The 24,288-nt window shown below is 37.8% G+C and overlaps 1 protein-coding gene across 7 annotated transcripts in view; it reads right to left on the bottom strand.

Annotated features, from left to right (window-relative positions):
* Nucleotides 1-24,288, bottom strand: part of LOC120541448 (neogenin-like) — a 396,809-nt gene that overhangs the window by 144,952 nt on the left and 227,569 nt on the right. For all 7 annotated transcript variants that reach the window (XM_039773085.1, XM_039773086.1, XM_039773079.1 and 4 more), the window contains exon 4: nucleotides 18,836-18,986. In XM_039773085.1, coding sequence (XP_039629019.1) covers nucleotides 18,836-18,986 — 151 coding nt within the window. The remainder of the gene's footprint in view (nucleotides 1-18,835; nucleotides 18,987-24,288) is intronic.

The raw sequence follows: 24,288 nt of genomic DNA, 5'->3' as shown, positions 1-24,288 counted from the left end.
GGCTTTTCCTTTTCATTATTTACCTCCTTCACCTTGGTAATATCTTTTATAAATATAACATTAGCTTCTGCTTATGCTGATGACACCCAGCTCTACCTCACTAGCAAACCTACTTTTTCCTTTCCATCCTCCTCGCTTATTGATTGCATAGCAGAAATCAAATCCTGGTTTTCTTAAAATTTTTTTAAATTAAACAGTGACAAAACTGAGGTTCTCCTCATTGGCACAAAATCAATATTATCCAAAACTGATCATTTTCATTTGTTATTGATAATTCCTCTGTCTCCCCTTCCCCACAGGTTAACACTAGAATTACCAAAGCTTACGAGAAAACTCCTAAATCCAGCCCACCTTAAATCCACTCACACATCTCCATTCACTGTCTTTTGTCTTGTAAATGTGTCGATAATCCCAAGCAGCAACCAGCCTGCTATACCATCCCCCCCACCGCCGAAGAAACTACAAACCGGATTCCAAAAAAGTTGGGACACTATACAAATCGTGAATAAAAACTGAATGCAATGATGTGGAGGTGCCAACTTCTAATATTTTATTCAGAATAGAACATAAATCAAGGAACAAAAGTTTAAACTGAGAAAATGTATCATTTTAAGGGAAAAATATGTTGATTCAGAATTTCATCCCAAATAAATAATAAATAAACAAATCCCAAAAAAGTTGGGACAAGGCCATTTTCACCACTGCGTGGCATCTCCCCTTCTTCTTACAACACTCAACAGATGTCTGGGGACAGAGGAGACCAGTTTCTCAAGTTTAGAAATAGGAATGTTCTCCCATTCTTGTCTAATACAGGCCTCTAACTGTTCAATCGTCTTGGGCCTTCTTTGTCGCACCTTCCTCTTTATGATGCGCCAAATGTTCTCTATAGGTGAAAGATCTGGACTGCAGACTGGCCATTTCAGTACCCGGATCCTTCTCCTACACAGCCATGATGTTGTGATTGATGCAGAATGTGCTCTGGCATTATCTTGTTGAAAAATGCAGGGTCTTCCCTGAAAGAGATGATGTCTGGATGGGAGCGTATGTTGTTCTAGAACCTGAATATATTTTTCTGCATTGATGGTGCCTTTCCAGACATGCAAGCTGCCCATGCCACACGCACTCATGCAACCCCATACCATCAGAGATGCAGGCTTCTGAACTGATCGTTGATAATAACTTGGGTTGTCCTTGTCCTCTTTGGTCCGGATGACATGGCGTCCCAGATTTACAAAAAGAACTTCGAATCGTGACTCGTCTGACCACAGAACAGTCTTCCATTTTGCCACACTCCATTTTAAATGCCATCCCTTCCCGCACCCTTAGATCCTCTTCATCCATCTACTTGACTGTCCCCTTCATCCCTCTTACCACTATGGGGAGCAGAGCATTCAGTTGCTCTGCTTCCCAGCTCTGGAACTCACTACCATCTGAGATTAGAAATATTGAATCATTCTCACTTTTCAAATCCAGACTTAAAACTCATCTGTTTAAGACAGCTTTTTCTCTTTGACTACAATTGCTCTGTCAGATTTAAAATTTTGTATTTTAGTTTTGCTTATATTTTTGCCAAATCAATATGCAAATACAATACAAATTTCCATTTGGATCGAGCCCCGGGTTAACAATGACCACCACCAGTGCAGTTAGCCAACAGAGTGCTGGCGGAAATTGGGCTACTGTTGGCCGAAGAAGAAGGAGAAGGAGAGATGGGGGAGATATGTCCAGAGGCAGGAGTAGAGTAAAGAGAGTGGAACTGAGGGTAGGAACTTTGAATGTTGGCAGTATGACTGGTAAGGGGAGAGAGTTAGCAGATATGATGGAGAGAAGGAAGGTTGATATATTGTGCATGCAAGAGACTAAATGGAAGGGGAATAAGGCCAGGTGGATTGGAGGTGGATTCAAATTGTTCTACCATGATGTGGATGGGAGGAGAAATGGGGTAGGAGTTATTCTGAAGGAACAGTATGTCAAGAGTGTTTTGGAGGTGAAAAGAGTGTCAGGCAGAGTAATGATTAGGAAGCTGGAAATCGGAGGTGTGATGATGAATGTTGTTAGTGCATATGCAAAGGATGGACATGGCTGTGATGAATTACGTATTTTAAGAAGAGGGAGGAACATAGGGTTATGTACATGAGTGGAGGAAGATGTACACAAGTAGATCAAATGGTGGAAGTTGAAAAAGGAAGACTGCAAGGTTGAGTTTAGGTGGTGGTGAGACAGGCACTGGGTGGCAGTGAAGAATTACCAGACAGCAGGGAAGCTACAGCAGATGTAGTAAGTGTCACGGCAAGAAGAGTGCTTGGCGTGACATCGGGAAAGAGGAAGGAGGAAAAGGAAACCTGGTGGTGGAATGAGGAAATACAGGAGTATACAGAGGAAGAGGATGGCAAAGAAGAAGTGGGATAGTCAGAGAGATGCAGAAAGTAGACAAGAGTACAAGGAGATAAGGTGCAAGGTGAACAGAGAGGTGGTGAAGGCTAAAGAAAAGGCATATGATGAGTTGTATGAGAGGTTGGAAACTAAGGAAGGAGAAAAGGACCTGTACCGATTGGCTAGACAGAGGGACCGAGCTGGGAAAGATATGCAGCAGGTTAGGGTGTTAAAGGATAAAGATGGAAACGTACTCACAAGCGAGGAAAGTGTGTTGAGTAGATGGAAAGAGTACTTTGAGACGCTGATGAATGAAGAGAACAAGAGAGAGAAGAGGCTGGATGATGTGGAGATAGTGAATGAGGAAGTGCAACGGATTATCAAGGAGGAAGTAAGGACAGCTATGAAGAGGATGAAAAATGGAAAGGCCGTTGGTCCAGATGACATATCTATGGAAGCATGGAGGTGTTTAGGAGAGATGGCAGTGGAGGTTTTAACCAGATTGTTTAATGGAATCTTGGAAAGTGAGAGGATGCCTGAGGAGTGGAGAAGAAGTGTACTGGTGCCGATATTTAAGACTAAGGGGATGTGCAGGACTGCAATAACTACAGGGGAATAAAACTGATGAGTCAGAGCATGAAGTTATGGGAAAGTGTAGTGGAAGCTAGGTTAAGAAGTGAGGTGATGATTAGTGAACAGCAGTATGGTTTCATGCCAAGAAAGAGCACCACAGATGCAATGTTTGCTCTGAGGATGTTGATGGAGAAGTTTAGAGAAGGCCAGAAGGAGTTGCATTGCGTCTTTGTGGACCTGGAGGAAGCATATGATAGGGTGCCTCGAGAGGACCGGTTCTATGGTATGAGGAAGTTGGAAGTGGTAGAGAAGTACGTAAGAGTTGAACAGGATATGTACGAGGGAAGTGTGACAGTGGTGAGGTCTGCAGTAGGAGTGATGGATGCATTCATCGTGGAGGTGGGATTACATCAGGGATGTTTAAATACTTGGGATCAACAGTACAGAGTAATGGGGATTGAAGAGAGGTGAAAAAGAGAGTGCAGGCAGGGTGGAGAAGAGTGTCAGGAGTAATTTTTGACGAACAGGTATCAGCAAGCGTGAAAGGGAAGGTCTACAGGATGATGCGCTGGTTTGGACATGTGCAGAGGAGAGATCCTGGGTATATTGGAAGAAGGATGCCAAGGATAGGGCTGCCAGGTAAGAGAAAAAGAGGAAGGCCTAAGCGAAGGTTTATGGATGTGGTAAGTGAGGACATGCAGGTGATGGATGTAACAGAACAAGATGCCGAGGACAGAAAGATATGGAAGAAGATGATCCGCTGTGGCAACCCCTAACAAGAGCAGCCGAAAGAAGTTGTTTTGTTTATAATGCATGTTTCATCTATTGTTCGGTGTCCTTGAGTGTTTAGGAAGGCGCCTAGGAATAAATAAACTGTATTATTATTATTATTATGGTATAACAACTGCAGTGGGCTGGCGCCCTGCCTGGGGATTTGTTCCTGCCTTATGCCCTCTGTTGGCTGGGATTGGCTCCAGCAGACTACCATGACCCTGTGTTAGGATGTAGCGGGTTGGATGATGGATGGATGGTCTAATAAAAGAAGAAATCTTCCTGGCAGGTAATGTATACTTTGCTGTAACAGCCCATCCTGTGTCCATCCATGCTTGTCTGTGTCAAGAACTTTAACTTTTGCTCTCTAGGATGTTCTAAATCAAGTAACATATGCTTAGCTATGTGTAAAAACTGTCGAGGACAAATAGATACGAAAAAATATCTAGACAGCCAAGCAATGGAGATGGAGGAAATGGTAAACATCTTTGCACACTGAAATGTAGTATGGATTTAATGAAATAATATGGTTATAAACACACATCTGTATCAGTATTAATATCTGCATTCTTTACACAGGTTGACCATTTATTGTAGTTTCTGGTTTGTGATTATTACTGTCCACATATTCACTGCATTTATTTATGGATGCTGCAGATCTTTATGCTATGTGCTGCTTGGGAATTTACATGTGAGATTCAAACTTGTGAAACCTAAAGTGTCATCTATGAACTGTACACAGATATAAGGATGAATAATGACCTTAACAATGAAATCAATATTATTAGATTCCTTTATCTTATAAACTGCAGAGAGAGGCTGCAAAAAGAAAAATAAATAAATAGTCGCTAAGGGTCACCCTACAACATAGTGACTTTATAAAATTTTGAAAAGTACTTTGTGGCAAATGATGTTCATAGGTTTTTTTGTCCAAAAATCCAAGCCTCTGTGCAGCAGACTAAATAATGGGTAAGGTGTTTTATGGAGACCTTTATTAAGCATGTCTTTAGGGATGAAGGGCAATGGTATCCATGGCACCACATTACACATTCCATGTAATATACTGGATTGATTTTACAGAGTGGCTTTTGTGCAGGGAAGGGGTGGCGTACTAAACCCCCTTTGAAGAACAAGGGATGTGCAGCTGTTGGTAAGTAAGGCAGAATCAAGTACGAGGCAAACGCGTGCCAAAAAAAATCTCTCAGTTCAAAAGTTCACTTCAAAAGATTTAGTGAAAATTCAAAGCAAACAGTTTACATAAGAATAAAGAAAAAGATTGTTACACACATAGAAAAAGCAGCAAAATAAATGGGAAAAATGTCTCTAATCTTAGCTTTTTCATGTTAAACCTCAGTTGTTTTCTATACTAAAAGATGTTTTACTTCACCTTCAATATGTTGTAAATATAAGGTACTGCACATTCAATAGAGCAAGTTGCGTTAAATACTACTGGGCACCAGCGGTGGGCTGGCACCCTGCCTGGGATTTGTTCCTGCCTTGCACCCTGTGTTGGCTGGGATTGGCTCCAGCAGACCCCCATTAACCTGTGTTAGGATGTAGTGGGTTGGATAATGACTGACTGACTATTGGGCACGTTATGGCACGGTTTGAAACCGTGTGCCCTCCATGCCTTCCTTCCTTACTGAGACTAATCTGTGGTCAGAAGGACAAGAAACCGTTAGAATATACCAATTCAATTCAGCTTGTGGGGGAATAAGAACCCCTCTTAGACTGTGCACTTTTTTATAGGCAAACATTTAACATAACTAAGCAAACACTTCTACCTACTTGATATAACCTAAATAACTAGCAAATGGCTTTTACAGGACAGATGACTGTTTTAAAGTTGTCTATCTGTGCTGTGTTTTGTCATGGCAGGATGAGAAAGAAGCTGTACTTTAATCCATTTGAGTAGCAGATATCTCTCTATTAAAAAAATCCTGGAAGGGATAGACTAGGGAGAAAAGACATGATCTTCAAGTGAAGATCCCGGAAGAAACTTAAAAGACCCGCGAGACGAAAGAGATCAGCCACGGAGCGTCTCGCAGGGAACTTAAACATGATATTTTGTGCCAAGAGATTGACCCAGGACCGTCTTGCGGGGATGTAGAACGTGAGATTTTTGCAAGACACGCCCTACTTAGAATCAGTAATAAAATAAGACCACAGGCAGCAAAACACTCTCACGTAAAGGCTTTGAGCACACACAGATACAGGGCTCTCAGCGCATATAAAGCGTATAAGGACAATATGTTATGGATGAAACGTCGACGACTAAGTGAAGAAGAAAGAGCAGCGCAGAGAAAAGAGACCCAAAAGTGGGAGGGAAAAAATGCAAAAAACAAAAAGAATAATGTAGGTGCAAATTCAGAAAATAAGGAAAGTAGTAATCAGCCCGGAACAAGTGGAACTGAAAAAAAGCACGTCCAATCGGGCTCAGAATTAAAAGACAAAGAGTAAAAGACAAAGTAGAACTTTTATAAAGACGTTCACAAACATTGGCGTTATACACATGCACAGCAGGTTAGAGATTATGAAATCAGTGGAATTCAAAAGGCTCAAAAAAACGGCGTGATACAAATGCCTAACTTACTCCCAGCTCTTAAAACAACAACAAGCGACAAGCAAAACATGCACCTCGCCAGCAGCAGAAACCCAGCGGATTATAAAACCGCTTCTCATTGCATGCGTTCAGTCACCCTTACCCCCCTGACAACGCGAGCAGCAGAGACATGAAGTGGCAAAAGGACAGCTGCTGTACAGGCTTTTAAATTATCAACAGGCAACACAACAACAGCAGAAAGACAGCAGATGATCCAACAGCTTCTCCTTAGCTTGATTCAGCCATACATCCCCCTACACCCCCCACCCTGCAAGCAGCGTTAAACGTCTCGCAAGAAAGAGATTTAACCATGCCCGGGGCCGGAAATAAAGGACAAGTATTGTTTTTACAACGTCACGCGAGACAAGGCAGTGACACATCATTTAAAACAAGTTCATGGACATTAACATAGCAGTTGTTGGACTGCTGTTGGCAGACATACTTCATGTGTTCCCAGCTCTTAAAACAATGACAAGCAACAAGCAAAGCACGCAGCTTGCCAGCAGCAGCATCTGCTCCCCCTTTACAATGCAGGCAGCGTTATAGGTCCTGTGAAAAAGAGATGTAACCACGCCTGGGGGCGGGAATAAAGGACAAGTATTGTTTTTACAAAAATTTTAAAGTCAAAGTGAAAATAATGCATATGTAACAATTTCCATGAAACTAACAATCTCTTTAAATTGTATATTCGGTAAACCAAACCCAGGGGTGGGCAAGCAAAGCGAGCAGGGGGCAGAGCGCCCCCTGGAGTATTTATAGAAAAACATTTTGGATTATTTATTTTTTTTTTTTTAATATATATATCTCTTCAGATCCTAGGTGTTATGTTTAACCAGTCTTCGAATCTTGATACTCATATTTGGTCATTACCTTGCTCTTGCTTTTATGTGTAGGGAGTACAGTATGTCAAAACTATGAATACTAGTATTCAAGGCTCAAATGGAGAGGTTAGTTCATGCTTTATTTTTTCAAGTCTTGATTATTGTAATTCTTTATTTATATGTTTAAATAAGACTCCAGTCTATTCAAAATGCTACTGCTAGACTGTTAATCTGCTCTAGAAAGTGGTCTAACATTACTCAAAATTTACCTTTTTTTATGGCTCCCAGCAAAATTCAGAATCCATTTTAAAATTGCAGTAATCACCTATAGAGCTCTGCATGGTCAAACACCATAATATGTAGTATTCCTGACCTGTTACATCATTTTACCATTACTCGCTTGCTTAGGTCATCTCACCAGGACCTTCTTATTGTTCCACGTAGGCTAAGGACTCACAAGGATTGGGTTTTTCGTCTGCTGCACCAAAAACATGAAATAGCCTTCCTTGTGCTTTACTGGCTGCTGATACAATTGATATATTTAAAAAGCAGTTGAAGATGTACTTATTTAGGTTAGTATATGGGTAGTCATATGGTTATACCATTCTTGGTTATGTTTTTGGAAAGTTAGTTTGTTTTTAATTTTTACTTTCTGCAACTGGGTGGTTTAATTGTTGTTCTCTGTGTAGGGATTGGTACTCCAGCCACCGTAAAAAACCTCACACTGTTCCAGTGAGATGCTGAGGTGTCACCCACTGCACCCTGTTCCCATTCCAGATGGTTCGTCATGTGGTGGGTGCAACAACGTGCTATCAGTGCATGCTCCCAACCCCTCTCTCTATGACTGTGAAAGGTACTTTATAAATACACTAACAAAATGTTCTTTATCATCTATAGGCTAAATAAAATTAAAGCTCTTTAAATTTGAAAATTGTGTTTAAGTTAAATCTTTATTTCAATATGTACAGCCACACTGCAGACCACCATTACAGTATAATTAACACCAATCTTATGATTTTGGGACCTGAATTTTGAACCAATTTCCAACCAGGCAATCCATTATTACGTTTTGTGCACTACCACCACAGAAGGCTATTATAGATAATTGATCATTAAATGTTCGAGGTTTGCATGCACTTTACATGTCTTTGTGTTCTTTTCATTCTATCACTCAAAAGTAGGCATGCTAGGTTATTTGGTGGAGTGTTTCAGAGTAAAGAAAAGTAGATGTGTGCTTTATAATAGGCTGATGTCTCATTCAGGTCCTTTGTGACCCCACAATTCTGATGAAATAGATTTAAACTATGGCTGTACAGATTAGTACATTTCCTACTCCTTCCCTTATTATATTCTTCATTTATTTGTTTATTTTACACCCTTCATTAATACCTTCAACATCCATCACAAATACTTCTACCTAATCACCTCTTCGTGCACAAGGACTAACAATGAAGTTGAATGAAAAGAAGGCAACACTAAGGTTTTTTTTTTTTTTTAATGAAGAAAAAAAAAAAAAACTAAAACGCAAATAGTCATCTATAATATGGAATGTAAGACTTTGTGATGGTAACCACTTACTTTATGGTGATTTTCTTTTTTTATTAACTTAATTTTATTCTTTATAAATAAGATATATTTAAAGTAAAATAAATGTGTCTAACATGTTGAGCTTCTCAGTAGGTAGTGTGTTATATAAAAACTGAACAACACTGAATTATTAAAATTGCAAAGATGTGACAACAGGCATTTCGGCAGCTTTGAGAAAAAAACATTTTGCACCTCAGACTAACTGTGGATTTTTCATCATGACACTGAACACACACACACACACACACAGCAGTGCCTCCACAGCAGTTTTTGGCAGACAAACCAAATAATTTTGATAAATTATCCTCCTTGCTCTCCAGGCTTTGCACATTCCAATTATTCATTTGCTCAAACACTAAAAAAAACCTAAGAAATAAAATATGTTCAATAAAAACAGCTACACAGACCTTCTGCCAAATGCTCTGTATAGTCCTGAAGCATGGCAGGAACTTTCTCGCGTATCAAGATGTAGAACTTTAAAGATGTCCAAGAGATCAGCACTTCTATTGTATTACTTTGGGATCTATGTTTTCAAACTGCATTAAAGATTTTTCAAAAAATAAAAAAGGACAAGCTAAGAATAAATAAAGGCTTCAAACAAAATAAAAGACTACGTTATACAAAGATTTGAAAAATAATGGGATTATGTTTTTTGCTTTCTAACCTTGTATACATTCACTGGGAAAACTACTAGGAATACCTACTTATCCATGTATCTAATCAGCCAATCATGTGGCAGTAGAGCAATGCATAAAATAATGCAGATACGGGTCAGATGATTCAGCTAATGTTCACATAAAACAGAATAAAAAAAACATATGATCTCAGTGGTTTTGACAGTGGGTGATTGTTGGTGCCAGATGTGGTGGTTTAAATATTTCTGTAATTGCTGATCTCCTGGGATTTTCCACGCACAACAGTCTCTAATAGAGTTTTCTCCATATTGCATGAAAAACAATAAAGATCCAATGAGCGACAGCTCTGCGGGTGAAAACGCTTGGCTAACGAGTGATGCCAGAGGAAAAAGGCCAGACTGGTTGAACTGACAGAAAGGCTACAGTAACAGAAAATGATCTGAGAATACACAACATATCAAATCTTGGGACAGATGGGCAACAGCTATAGAAGACCACATTGGGTTCCACTCCTGTCAGTCAACAACGGAAAGCTAAGGGTGCAGTAGGCACAGGCCCATCAAAGCTAGACAGCTGAAGCCTGGAAAAACATAGCACTATTTGATGAATCTTGACCTCTGTTGACGCACACAGATCGCAGGGTCAGAATTTGTTGCCAGCAGCGTAAATTCATGAACTGCTATATAAATGTAAAGAATTATTATTATTATTATTATTAAGTCTCCATACAGATTGTTAGTGGTGCATTCTTGACATACCTTGGGTCCAGGAATACCAATCAATCATTATTCTAATGCCAAGGTCTACAGTATTTGAGTACCGTTGCTAACTATGTGCGTCCCTTAATGGCCACAATTTCCATCTTCTAATAGCTGCTTTAAGCATGATAATGCAAAATTTCACAAAGCAAAAGTTGTCACAAATTGCTTTCAAGAACATGACAATGAGTTCTTCAGTGTTCTTCTCAGTCACTAAATATGAATCCAACAGAACACGTTTGGGATGTAATACAACAGGAGATTCACAGCATGAATGTGCAGTTGACAAATATGTAGAAATTGTGTAATGCAATCATGTCCACATGGACTAGAATCTCAAAAGAATGTTTCCAACAACTCATGCCATAACGAATTGTGGCTACTATGAGAGCATAAGGTGACCCTACCCAGTATTCATGTAGTAATCCTGAGAACGATCTCAGTGGGTCTCACTTAATTCTTAATTTCAGAAATATCCAATAACTTACATTATCAGAAGTCAATCCATCAATACCCAATTTTTTTTTACTGTGGTCGGGGCAGAAGCCTCTGCCAGCATCAACAGAAGAGCACATTTACACTCGCTCAAGGTGAGCCTATTCAGAGATGTCAGTTAACCTAATAAACTTGTTCAAGATACAGAGGGAAAACAAACTACACATGCAGAAGGAAAATGTCCAACCTGCAAACAGAAAGTGATTTTACCGCAATTTGGACTAGCTGCATTGATCATTGAGCCACCAATTGCCCAAATATAAAAAGGAATATTTTCCAATATATAATGAAATACATGAATTAGACTTTCTTTGTACATTCATGTCGTGTTGACAAGCACCTTTTATAATTTGTAGAACAGGTTGAAACCAATAACTCTAAGATGCTCACAGGAGGCGCTGCTCTCTGGAGATAAAACATGTAACTTTGAAATTTTAGAAGTATTGTTACCAGAGCATCATCTGCCTTAAATCAGGAGATAACAGCTTGAAATCAAGGAAGTAAACTGAGGCAACATCTTTTAGAAGCAACTGCTTTCACATCTAAAAATGCAAACTGATCAGCCACCAGGTTTCACATTCCCATATAGTGGGAAAACAATGCATTTTTTCAATTTTGGACATATTTTCCGTTTTTTATTTTCTTAATTTAACACGTCTCTGTCAAAAAACATTCATATTTTTTAATTGTTTCTTTCCATTGTAGAATTTGTCCCATCAATAATAAGACTCCTTTGTATCCACATCACTCAAAACAAGCATTAAATAAGGGAAAAAAGTCAAAAGGAAGCATTAAACGCATGGAGCAGATGATAAATAATAGACATCCATATAGAGTGCTACTTAGGTCACTAGAAAGAGAATAGAAGATAAGGGCATATGGTGTGACAAGTTGTTTTTCACTACTTATGCAAAAATGAAGGCAGTGAAGAATATCGAGTGCTTAAATAATTTCAGCAGTAAACTTTCAGGGGGTTTTATCTTTGTGTTGAAACACTTGTTTTGGTATGAAAATGATCCTGTACGTCAGTAAAAATGACTGATACCATTGCATTACCATGCTTTAAATGTAAACCTATGGCACCACTGGTCAGACCTGACCACAATCTGATCAGTCTTACTTGTACCTTTAAGCCTGTTATTAAACGGCAACAAGTTTCCACAAGGACAGTGAGAAAGTTTAGCTTAGAAGTTGAAATGGCACTGAATGACAGCTTCCAAATGACAGCTATGGAATTTTTTCTTAATATATAATATCTTACGCAATCTATTACAAGTATATATACAAAGCCATAATAGAATGAATTATTAAACAGAAGGAAAAGGATTGAGTGTAACTCAAGGGTTACTTGAACCTATCTTAAAGCTGAAATTGAAAGCCTTGTCTTAAAGAAGATACTAGCATATATTTCCAAAGTTAGAACGAGGTAAATGAGTAACAAACACCCCTCCAGAAAGCGGGGATAAACCGATAGGAAAACCCAAACAACCTTTCCTATAAAGCAGTGCAAAAATCATTAGGGCAATCTGCAAAACACCCCTCTTAACGAAGTGGTGTTCAGAATAATGGGAGAGTTGACAGGTGTCAAATTACTGGTGGTGTTATTTGACTGAAGGAGGTAATAAAGTTCTGCTTTTGAAGAGTCAGACGACATGATGTATTACATGAGGTGATGTAATCAAAAAAAAGTACAAAGACAGATGAACTGATTGATTGCTAACTCCCTGGACTGAGACGAGTGCAAATAAAAAAAAATGTTCTGCATTCTCATCTGGGCTTCATGACTGCCTCCTTTGAAGATAGAGGAAAGATTTTTTCCACAACAAAGCCTGGTAAATGATGTGTAAGTCACACAGGGGCGATATTGAGGGACTAAGTCACTGAATCAAAAACTATATTAACTTCTGTATCAATAATACTATACCCCCAAACTGTGGGCAGCTTTCCCAACAGCAAGCCCTGCATAACGAAATAATTAAAATATCTCCGGAATGAGAAGAGAACATTCAAATCTGGTAACAAAGAGGCTCTGAAGGCAGAAAGAAGGGAAGAAACCCTACAAACCCAAAAAGGAAAACAAAGTCACTCAGGATAAAATGACAAATGTTGGGAATGGACTCGGCATAATTACTGGAATCCAACAATCCAAGGTCTAGAAGCTAGAAGGAAATACGGACAAGGCAAACACCCTGAAATAATTTTAAATAGATTTTCCATCCCTCCACCATCACCTTCTTCCAATGACCATTCCCCCCAGATCATCCCTACTGCATCAACAACTCCTACCCCTCCAACTGGTATGGCCACTGATGAGTCCATCTCTTACATTCCGTATACTTATGATAAAGAGAGCAGACAATTGAAGAGGTTACACACAGAAAAAACCATGGGACCAAATGGAATTAATCCTCAAATTTTAAAGGACTTTGCTGACCAACTTGCAATTAACTCGTTAACCGTTCATTCTGTCACTAAGACACGAGAAAATTCACCGTTACGGATAACATCCAGTATTGTTCCAGTTCCAAATCTAACATCTAATGAATGTAAGCTTGTGGATTTTACATTCCCACAGTGTGAAAACTTCCTGAACTACAGGAGTCCTTTTCTGAATGTATACTTTGACCGACTACCATCTGCTTATCAAACATTGCAGTGAAAAATGCAATTATCTATCTGCCACACAAGGCATATTCCTACCTGGACAAAGATGGCAGCACTGTGAGTATTATGTTGTTCGATTTCTCCAGTGCTTTCAATACCATCCATTCATTCCTGTTAAAGGGGTAAACCCAGGGAACATGCAGGTGGATGAGCCTATGGTGTCCTGGATAAAGGACGGTCGGATTGAGGAACTGTGTGTCTGATGTGGAAGTGAGCAAAACTGGAACACCACAAAGATCAATCCTGTTTCCTTTTCTCTTCACCATCTACACATCGGACAATAAATATAACACCAGGTCATGTCACTTGCAGCAATTCTCAGATGAATCTGTTCTAATGGGGTGTATTGTCAAAAGGGATAAGACAGAATATAAGGAGTCAGGGGATAATTTTATTTGTTGGTGCAGAAAGAATTGTCTGAACTTAACATCAGAAAAACCGCCACACCAAAGAGCCTCTACGACCATCCATTATTCAGTAAGTAGATGTGGAGGTGGTTCAACTCCACAAAGTACTTAGAGGTCTGGTCAAAGTACTAGTCTCACAACAATGAAAAATTAAATAAGAAAGGGTGGATCAAACTTTTTTTTCCTTAAAAGAGTGCTTTATACCAATGGTAATACGTCCTTATAATGCCTCACTGTGACTGACTACTCTTAATATCTCTAGCTAAGTGAAACTTTTTTTTTTTTTTAATTTTATGTATTTGAGGGGGTTGCTGTTGTTTTTGTTTTATAATATTTATTTATTGAGCTTTCTTAAAAGCTAAATGTCACCCTTAGGACAAATAAAGTACTGTCTATCTATCCGTCTGTCTGTCTACCTACCTATCACCCACTATCTGGATAAATCATTATGTGCTGAGTTGGCATATTGATAACCATGGTTTCTGGGAGGACTGTCAGCTATAAGGACAAAAAAAAAAATCAATTAATATTTCTTTGTTTGTAATCCATTTTTCAAGTAAAGTTTAATTGGTGTGTTAGATTACAAACATATAGTAACATTTCTTAAAAAAAATACAGAACTACAGAATTAACTAAACTAAATCTGAGATTTTCCATGTGTTTTTAAATTCAATATTGAGCAATTATAAATAAGATAAGATAATACTTTTCAAACACAATTTTCAACCAAGTACCAATGACTGATGACTGATTACCAACACGTAAAATAGCTGCATATTAGTTTAAGTGGCAATGCCAAAAAGGCCCGATTTCAGTAAAGGAGAACCTGTGTGTGAGACCCCAATCAATCTGCATCCTATTCAGACTTGTTCTTTGTGTTTTGCCGAGTGTGGATCTGTCTGTAAATCTGTAGTGTAAAATGGAGGATAACGTTGGATGTCTGTGGTATATTGAAATAAGAAATGGTTTCAATCTCAGATTAGGATAGTTGCCTTTTTTCTTTGTCTATTTCAGAGTACCGAGTATGGTTATGGTAATGTGCAATTCTAACCAGGTGCTGTAATGAGTGCGACTGTTTGCTAAATTTGCCCTGCAATGGACTCACAATTTGTGTAATTTTGGTGCTTGGGGGATAAGCTCCAGAATGTGCTGTAACAGCTGTCATGTGGAACTTGATGATGGTTTGTACTGTTCAATGTCTTCTTGTGAAAGTTAAAAGCAAATCTATTCATAAGAACAGAAACCTATGAAATATGTTGCATGGAGCTCATGTCTCACAGGGAAAATCAGGAATTATGACATTAGATAGCAGCCATGTTTCAAATTACTTATTTTTTTTATATTCCATTTGGAGAATAAGTAGTTTATAATCATGCCTGTCCTGGGTGGAAACAGTGACTCAGAGTGTGGTACAGACTACTGACTTTAACAAAGTAGGCGCACATATAGAAAAGTGCCATCTGACTGACCACATGCCAAAATCACTATTTAAACAAACTATGAAATCTTTCTGTTAAACATTGACATTCTAAATGCACATAAAAAGAAGAATTAATAGAATACTGACAAAAACCACTTGAATAGCAGATTTTTATGTATGAAAGAATTCTCCCTTGGCTTATCTTTTTGTAACTAGAAATTAAACAATTTTTCAAATTGCCACTTAAACAATTCATGGTCAAATTTATTCTTTGTGTATTTTTTTTAATAATGAAAATATCTACCTGAATGTCAATCAGAAAAAGAAGTTCTGACCTTTGTTACTGCAAAGAAGTCAGGATTCAAGCCTTTGGGGCTCCATTATGGTGTTTTTTCCCTACATATTGGTATAATGCCTGATCTTTTAGACCAGAGTAAAGGAAACTTTATTAAACTCTATGTTATTGCTTCAGCATAATAATTTGTTGATAGGGGCCAGAATGAAATGTACTATGATGCTTTGGATAAAGCATTCAACCTTATGATTTTAGACACTATTAAAGAACAAGACAGTTTTGTGAATTGCAAAGTATATTTGTAAAATCCCCACCAAAAAAAAAAAAACAAAAATGGAGATAAACACCAACATAAAAGATCACGGAATTCTAGGGAATGATTAGTGAAAAAATGCTTTGTATGTTATAAATTTTATTCTGCATTTTACGGGTTATTTCATAGGTACACTGTTATGAAAAATGCATATAATCAGAAATGATGTTAAGAATTGTATGCAGAAAAATAGCAATCTCTAGTAAAAGATTACAGTTTTTAGTGGTGGCGGAAACCTAATCCCCCCTATTTCCCATAGGTTCAATGTATTAACATTTGCATCTTTGACTTTCAATCCATTTTTTAGCAAGACATCTACACAAGTTAAGGACTGACTGCATTTAATTAATTATTTACTCGATGGCACAGTAACCTAATATTTATTACTAATGTCTGGGTTTAAACCTTGCACTAAATTGTTGTTCCATGTGGAGTTTATGCATTTTTTTTTGTTTCTTTGGGAGTTTTTACTCAGGTTCACAACCTTTCCTCCCACATTACCCAAGACCTGAAGGTTTAGTTAAATGTCAACTCCAAACTGATCCACGTGGGTATGTGCAAGAGTGGGCCCTGCAGTGACTAGAGCCCTTTCCAGAGCAGTTTCCAGCTTTGCACTCATAGTTGTGTCCTGGGCTCTCCTGGGCTGAGACCCTTATTTAAAGTAAGAGGGGATGAGAATGGTATTTATTTATTAATTTAAATCCTATACAGTAATCCCTCGCTATATCGCGCTTCGACTTTCGCGGCTTCACTCTATCACGGATTTTATATGAAAGCATAACTAAATATATAACACAGATTTTTCGCTGGCTTCGCAGGCTCTGCGGACAATTCTTTCTACTTCCTGTACATGCTTCCTCAGTTGGTTTGCCCAGTTGATTTCATACAAGAGACGCTATTGGCGGATTGCTGAGAAGCTAACCAATCAGAGCACGCAGTTAAGTTCTCCTGACTGAGAAGCTAACCAATCAGAGCACGCAGTTAAGTTCCTGCGTGCTGAATGCAGTGTTAACCAGGAAGTCTCGTCTCGTTCATTCAGCATCAGCGTGTTTTGCTGTGTAAAGAGTTGTGCTCTTTTGTGTTTATCTTTGTGCATAGTCAAGCCCTTCATTATGGCTCCAAAACGATCTGCTACTGCTTCAGGGGCCGTGCCCAAGCGCAAGAAGAAGATGTTAACGATTGCCGAAAAGGTAAACGTTTTGGATTTGTTGAAGGCTACGATTCTTTTTATTTAAAAAGTAGGAAAAGAATATAAGATCTACGGCCGCAGTGTCCTTTTAACCAGGGTGCAAAACAAGTTGTAAGTGGATGTAATAAGGCAGTAGTCTGGATGGAATCTGCTTTAGGGATTTGGATTGAAGACTGCCAGAAGAAGAACAACGGCAGTGCTACACAATCTCCTGAAGTGGCTCCTTTGGAAGAACTGTAACGCTCTCCTTTGTTGTGCAGTAAAATTAAACTCATTGTTATCGGACAAGTCATCGTGTCATTGTTGGTGAGTAACCATAATTAATTTTCTTCTTACAGTGCTTAGTACATGTACATACGTTTAGTGTCACTGTACACACATTTACTGTATACTATTTTTCTTGCATTGTACGTATTTATTGCTGGTGGCCTGTCTATCGTAATGGCTGTAACATATGTGATATCGGAGACACTCAATATCTTTAAAATAATATTTAGGTTTTACTGTATATAAACAGTGTGTTTATATACATAATTTTAATAAATCTTACCTAATATCTAAGAGAATACAAAGGGATTATGCTGTATAACTCTGCGGGGAATATTTATAAACAGTGTGGAAGAGTTTATAAGGGCTTAAAATATATAAAAATAACCATACAAACATATGGTTTCTACTTCGCGGATTTTCACCTATCGCGGGGGGGTCTGGAACGCAACCCCCGCGATCGAGGAGGGATTACTGTATTATATTTAGTAAAGCTCCTGTCAATCATGGAGTATCCACTGCATCCACTGAACAGGATCATCTCCAGACAAAGGAGCAGCTTCAGCAACAGACTGCTGTCACCATCCTGCTCCACTGACAGACTGAGGAGATCATTCCTCCCTCACACTATGCGACTCTTCCATTCCACCCGGGGATTGGCTTTGGGGATAAACGTAAATGTTAACATTATACAAAGTTATTGTCTGTTATACCTGCATTTTTATTACTCTTTAATTTAATATTGTTTTTTATCAGTATGTTGCTGCTGGAGTATGTGAATTTCCCCTTGGGATTAATAAAGTATCTATCTCTCTCTCTCTAGTGACTATAACATAAACTGTTGAAAAGAACAAGAGAAATAATGTAAATAAAACTTTTTAGAATGGTGACACAAAAAATGGGAGGATATAACAGGAAAAGCAAAGATGAAGTTTCCATTACAAATAAATAATCAATATTGAAAAGAAAACAAAGACATTTACTTTATGGATGAAAGGAATCCATGACATATTAGTAACATTAAGCAGTCAGGGGTGGCTCCAGGGAGAAGAAGATCATGAACTACCTTGTCCTCAGTGAGATTCACTTACAGTTGAAGCAGATGGTGAAGAAGACGACGACAAAAAAAAAATATACTCGCACACTGCAGACCCCATTTTAAAATGATCATGGAGTACAAATTACTTCATTAGATGACGCATTGCCATCTAATGATGGACTGTAAACACCAGCGCCAATGGCGACTTTTGGTAAAAGCAATCCATTTGACAAAGAACAACCTTCTAAAGCTCTTTAATCAGTTTCAGCTGTAATGTGATTCCACTATTTTATCTTTTGAAAAAATACATGTGCAAAGTTTGCTCTGTAGATGTGGATTTACTTGCATTTTTATTCATAATTTAATAGTGTTAACATGCCATATTTTATATGGGGGGAAAAGATGCAAATCCAACAAAACTGCAATTATTTGTGAATAAATAAATGAAGCCCCAGGAGAGAATGTCAGCTCCATCAAAGGGTACTTCACATACACGAAAGCAGTCGGGTGATACCAAAATAGCATGCAATTATAATATGGAAAGAAACCAGAGCAACAAGGAAATAAAGGCAAAACACTCAAAACTCACACACAAGACGTTACAAAATACTTAATCAGTTACTCACCTGCTATCTATCAACTTGTCATTAAACATCCACTGAATCCTGGGTGGGGGAAAACCTGTTGCTACACATAGCATCAACATATCCTGGCCCTGAACTTTTGAAGAGGGCACTGGAGGGCGAAGAAATTGCAGTTGCCTTGCCATTCCAGTTTCTGCAGAACACAAAAGAAAAAAATCATGTAAGAGTTGCTAATAATAAGGGAAAAAGATAGGGTGACTGCTTAATTAATTATTAAAAAAAATCAATTTGGTATTTTTCAAGATGAAGACATTTTTTCACAATCATATTAATTTACCAAATAAAATTGTGTTTTAAAGTTTGTTTGTTTAATATATAATTTTTGAAAATACCTTTTTTTTTTCTTGCAACTTGCATTGCAGCTGAAAAGCACACGGGTCGATAGGTGAATGAAAAAGCCTTAACCTTACCAAATACATCCCCTTTGAAACAGCAAAGGTTTTGATTTAAGAAACTATGCCTCCTGTGTTTATGAGGTACATTGTGATAACAAAAGGAAACTAGAATTATTTTTTATCACAGATTCTTTTTTTTCTTGAAGTAAAAATACATTTCCTGTTCGCTTATCTGCTCACAACCACCACCACAAGTAGAATTGTCATCTTCACTCCACACCAACTTTCGGCAAGCTATTTTCTGCTTATTATCCTACTCCTGTAATTCTGTTTCTTCAGCAGTTACGTTCTGTCACGGCTTGTAATAGCCATTAAATTATGTGTTTTTTTACATAGCCTACAGAGTAAGATTCACAGTAAGTGACAGTGTAGTGAAAAGAGCACACTGAAGTGTCATTGTACTTTGCACAAACACCACATTTGATTACACTGTATTGTATTTTTTATTTTTAATAAAAGCCTTAGATTTTTCAAAGTGCCAAATCACGCTTTCTCAGAAAAAGGTAGCGTGCAATACATCAGACTGAAGCGCCACAAACCAGCTATTAACTTGTTTTAATTTACGATGAATTGACCTTGGTGACAATATAGTAATAAAAGAAATGAAGACATGCAAAGCTCAAGCAGGCCTGTCCTTACATTAAAACATTAGTACTGAACTTACTAAACTTCAACCTGATTACAGTTAGGCGAATTGGCATTTTAAAATTGACTCTAGCCTGCGTAAGTGTGTTTACCCTGAAATCGACTGATGTCCCGTCCATGAATCATTCCTGTCTTGTGCCTGATGTTTGCAGATGCCTCACAATCCTGGCCTTGATAAGTGGGTTAGAAAGACGGATGTATGTATGCCTATAACAAGTGCATACCGGCATCTTACACTCCAATCTCCCAATGATGGACAACTTAAATTTTATGTAAAATTAAACACCACCAAGATGTCAACCACATTAGAGTACTGCCAGCAGTTTGGTTCCACTTTAAGCAATTCCTATAACATTGGTACAGTTCTTATTGGATGCTACAGGCCTGCTCAAAAATTTCCTTTTATTGAAAAGCATGCGCCCATTATCAATTCAACTGCAGCACACATTTGCATAATATTTAAATAAGCTTCCATATAATGCAAGGGCAAGGAAAAAAGGACAAGAATCCTGACCAGGATAAAGAAATGGTTTATACCCAGCCAGAAAGCCATAATGGATGGGATTGCTGGGAGAAGTTAATTCTCCTGCACGACAAGTGGCAGTATTTCCCAAGGCTGGACCACTTTAAAGACACCTACAGGGTGGCATAGGAATTGTCTTGGTATTTGGGAACTGCAAGAGGGCGCTACCAGGAGAAAACTGCACTGGTTTCTGCACAACTCAGAAGTGCTATGGACGACTTTGGTAGGAGTTTGGAAATTGTTCCCAGGTTCACTTGAAAAGAGTCCACCTCCTCACTTAGACAAGTCAGGAGACTGTGGACAATGCTCTTTTAGAGGAAGAAGGAGGACTGACAGTGGTTTATTTTGCTGGTGTTGGTAGGAAAAAGGTATTTTTGTCAAATAAAAATTATTTATTTGAACCTGGATTTGCGATGGGTATTGTTGTGTTTGTGGTTTGAGAATCAGTGGCACCACCTTGTGATTACGGTAGTAAAAAGAACATAAGCTATGGTAATTTGCGACTTTGTCAGTTATTTTTGTCCAGATGTCTACAAAATAGACACAATAGGCTATATGCACACTCTTTCTTCTGGATTCTATGTCAGCCAGCTGCTGCAATTCCAACATTAATATCAAAACAGACTAGATATGACGTTTTTCACCCATCACTTCAAGACAAGCCCAGACAAAGGTAAATGACATAAATCTCATTATTGAAACTCGTGTTCCAAATGTCAGGAGGTTAAAAGAAGATGGCTACAAACTGTATGTTTCAAGCTACATCCCAATTACAAAGGTAAGATCTGGATGTATTAAAAATTTGCAACATGAACTGCCATGGGACAAATATGTATGTGGTTACATTAGGCTTCTTTGAAACAAAAAAAATAAAAATAAATAAAATGAATTAGTCATTAAACTTTATTCAGGGACAGATAAATATGTAGGTAAGCTTAATACATAATAAAATGAGTCTGCCGGACATCTTACCTTGTAAAAATGTGAATGACTCTATCAGAGTAGCAAAACTGCATCATTGTACGGGTCTCAATGTGTTTCCTCAGCTGGAGGATCTTCTCTCTGAGAGAGATGTTTTCATCAAGCGCTAGACTGACAACTACTGGATCCAGAGATAAAAAATATTCATGGTCCTTGAAGATTTTATCATCCACCTGCTCACCTGATGCGACATCCTCTATGAGCTGCTTTCTCCTCTCCCAAACCCTCGGTCTTAAAAGTAGAATGGAAAAGGAAGTACTGCCTTGTCTCAGACCCTGGTTTGTGAAAATCCTCTTTTTTAAACTGCCGACTACAAACCCGGGTATAGGGACTAACCACAAAGCTCTCTCTGCCGATAGTGACGATCCATTCAGATTGGGTTTCTGCATCAAAGGGAAATGTATGAAAACTAAATATCTTGTTGTACTAACTGGAAGTTCGATATAAAGGTACACGTCAATTTTCAGCTGTAGAGCTATCTGTATGCTGAAATTACACAAAAATCACAACTGCAATATGGACAATGAAAGTGACTGAGCAGGCTGAGATTTCCCCAGAAGAACGTCAGCACTACTATGTGCATATAGCCTATTCATGCCCAGGCATCAACATTCAAAAATATCAAGAATGATGCTTAGTGATTACTTTCTGAGGTAAATCCATACGTCTCAGACGGAAAGGTCAACATGGAGGAGGATAAAGTAAAACGAGCTCAAGTGCACAGCCTTTTAAAATGGCTGAATGTCTCAATGCTTTGATTTTTTTCTTTTTCCTTCTGAAAACCACATGGATACACTGCTTCGCAATACGTATGTAATCTCAAAGCACAGACCAATGCTCATTCACATTCTTGGCTTAAAAAGTGAACAATTTCATTATGTTTTAAGGCTTTTTCTATCACCAATGGACTCATGTACCCTTTCAGCCATGTTGTAAGCGGCAAGAAGAGACAAGGTATTTTTAAAATTGATAAAAAAAGCTTCATTTCAAAACACAATATTATGTGGCAAATTAATATACCATTATTGTAAAGAAATAATCAACATGAAAAGTCAAATCTTATCCTTTAAGAACATAAATGGAGCAGACGATGATAGATAGATAGATAGATAGATAGATAGATAGATAGATAGATAGATAGATAGATAGATAGATAGATAGATAGATAGATAGATAGATAGATAGATAGATAGATAGATAGATAGAATAAAGAATAAACAATCTACTGGACATGGACCACAAAGGGGTGATTAAGTATAGGTAACTGGTACCACATCTTCTGCAAGGTAAATAAGATATTATATGTGTGGCTACAGGCATTTCAATCTCATAATGTCAAACTGAGAACCTCTAAATATGATGTTATTAAAAAGAATACACTTGAAGGCTTAAAATAAACATAACCACCAGCATGTATTGCTGTCCAAAACTGAGTGAGCTGCAGGTGAAAATGACTATCAGAAGAAAGGCATGACTGAAAGGATGAGAAGGAAGCTTTTTACTGAGGGTTATATGAGAGGAAGCACATTCTCCATGGCTACACAAGTAGTATTGTTTCTAAAGGGGCACTCTAGCTTCAGGTGTTTGCTCCACCTGATTAATTAATAAAGATCTGTTTCTTAAAGCTAATAAATCACATTGTTTAATTCAGTGGTTAAAGTGTGTTTCCACATGGCCTCATTAAATACTTCAAATGCTGTAAATTTTCCTTTTCTCTGAACATCACCAAAACATTTTGTTGTCAGGAGTAACTCAGAATTTCTCCATCCACCACTTTCTCTTTACTTTCCAAATATTTTATGAAAGACTTCATAATAGGTAAATGAATCGAACAATTGACCAAGTTAGCCTTTGGCCTCCCTTTGTTAGTTGCAACTCATATTCAACAGACATTTGGGGAAGCAAATGAAGAATTTAAATGCGTCTGCCCAAAAGTACATGAATTAATAAATTAGATTTTTAAAAAGCAAGTCAAAAACATGTATACAATACAAAGTTGTATCTTCTGTGGCAGAAATAATTAGCTCTCGACTATGAAAGATAATAAAAACCTGCAGACATTCCAGCTTTCAAGAGTTTACATGCTCCAATTTACAGGCAAAATAATGAATATATATATGCAACAAAAAAGCCATCAGAGGAAATGTCTGGAATGGCAGAAAAGGTTTTATCTTTGTTGTTCTCTTTCTAAGGTTTAGATAATTGAAATAATAGTTTTCTCTGCAGGCTTTCAGTCATGAAAGGCTGAAAAGCCCTCGATGCATTTAATGCAGCTGGCTGAACAAGGTGTCATGGACCACTTCTTTATTTTTATTATTAATTTGACTAAATTACTCTGTTTAACTCACTTTAATTTCAAATAAAAGTATGTAATACTCTTGCCTAATGGATGTTAATTTATTCTTTCACATTTATTCTGGAAGACTAACTTGTTTTAATTCATTTATTAATTCTTCAAAATGTGAATATTACATACTCTTAAAACACTATACTTACCTTAGCATCTAACAATCTTAGAAAACCAGCACACCTTGACATTCTTATGGCCTTATGGAAACTTATCAATATTTCTTTCATGTTAAATTATGGAATTATTCATCTAACAAAAAGTTTGAACACCAAATAACTATGCAAGAAATTAGCCCTAAACCATCTTTAAAAAAAATGAACACATTATAGGAATCAGAAGGTGCCTGCTGGTGATAGGAAAACTGATACTGAAAAATGGTATGGCCTCCCAGATGATTTAAACAAAACCAGAAGACTATGTGACCCTCTGTCAACTAATTAGCAAAACATTGCATAATTCAGCAGGCATTTTTACTTGTGACAGAAAAGAAAGTTAGCCATAGTGAACAACTGAAGGCATCTGTGGCAAAAACAAAGCAGAA

This window comes from Polypterus senegalus, chromosome 12 (assembly GCF_016835505.1).
Source record: "Polypterus senegalus isolate Bchr_013 chromosome 12, ASM1683550v1, whole genome shotgun sequence".
NCBI lineage: Eukaryota > Metazoa > Chordata > Cladistia > Polypteriformes > Polypteridae > Polypterus > Polypterus senegalus.
Note: the sequence above shows the minus strand (reverse complement) of the source record. Positions and strands in the feature narration are given on the sequence as shown.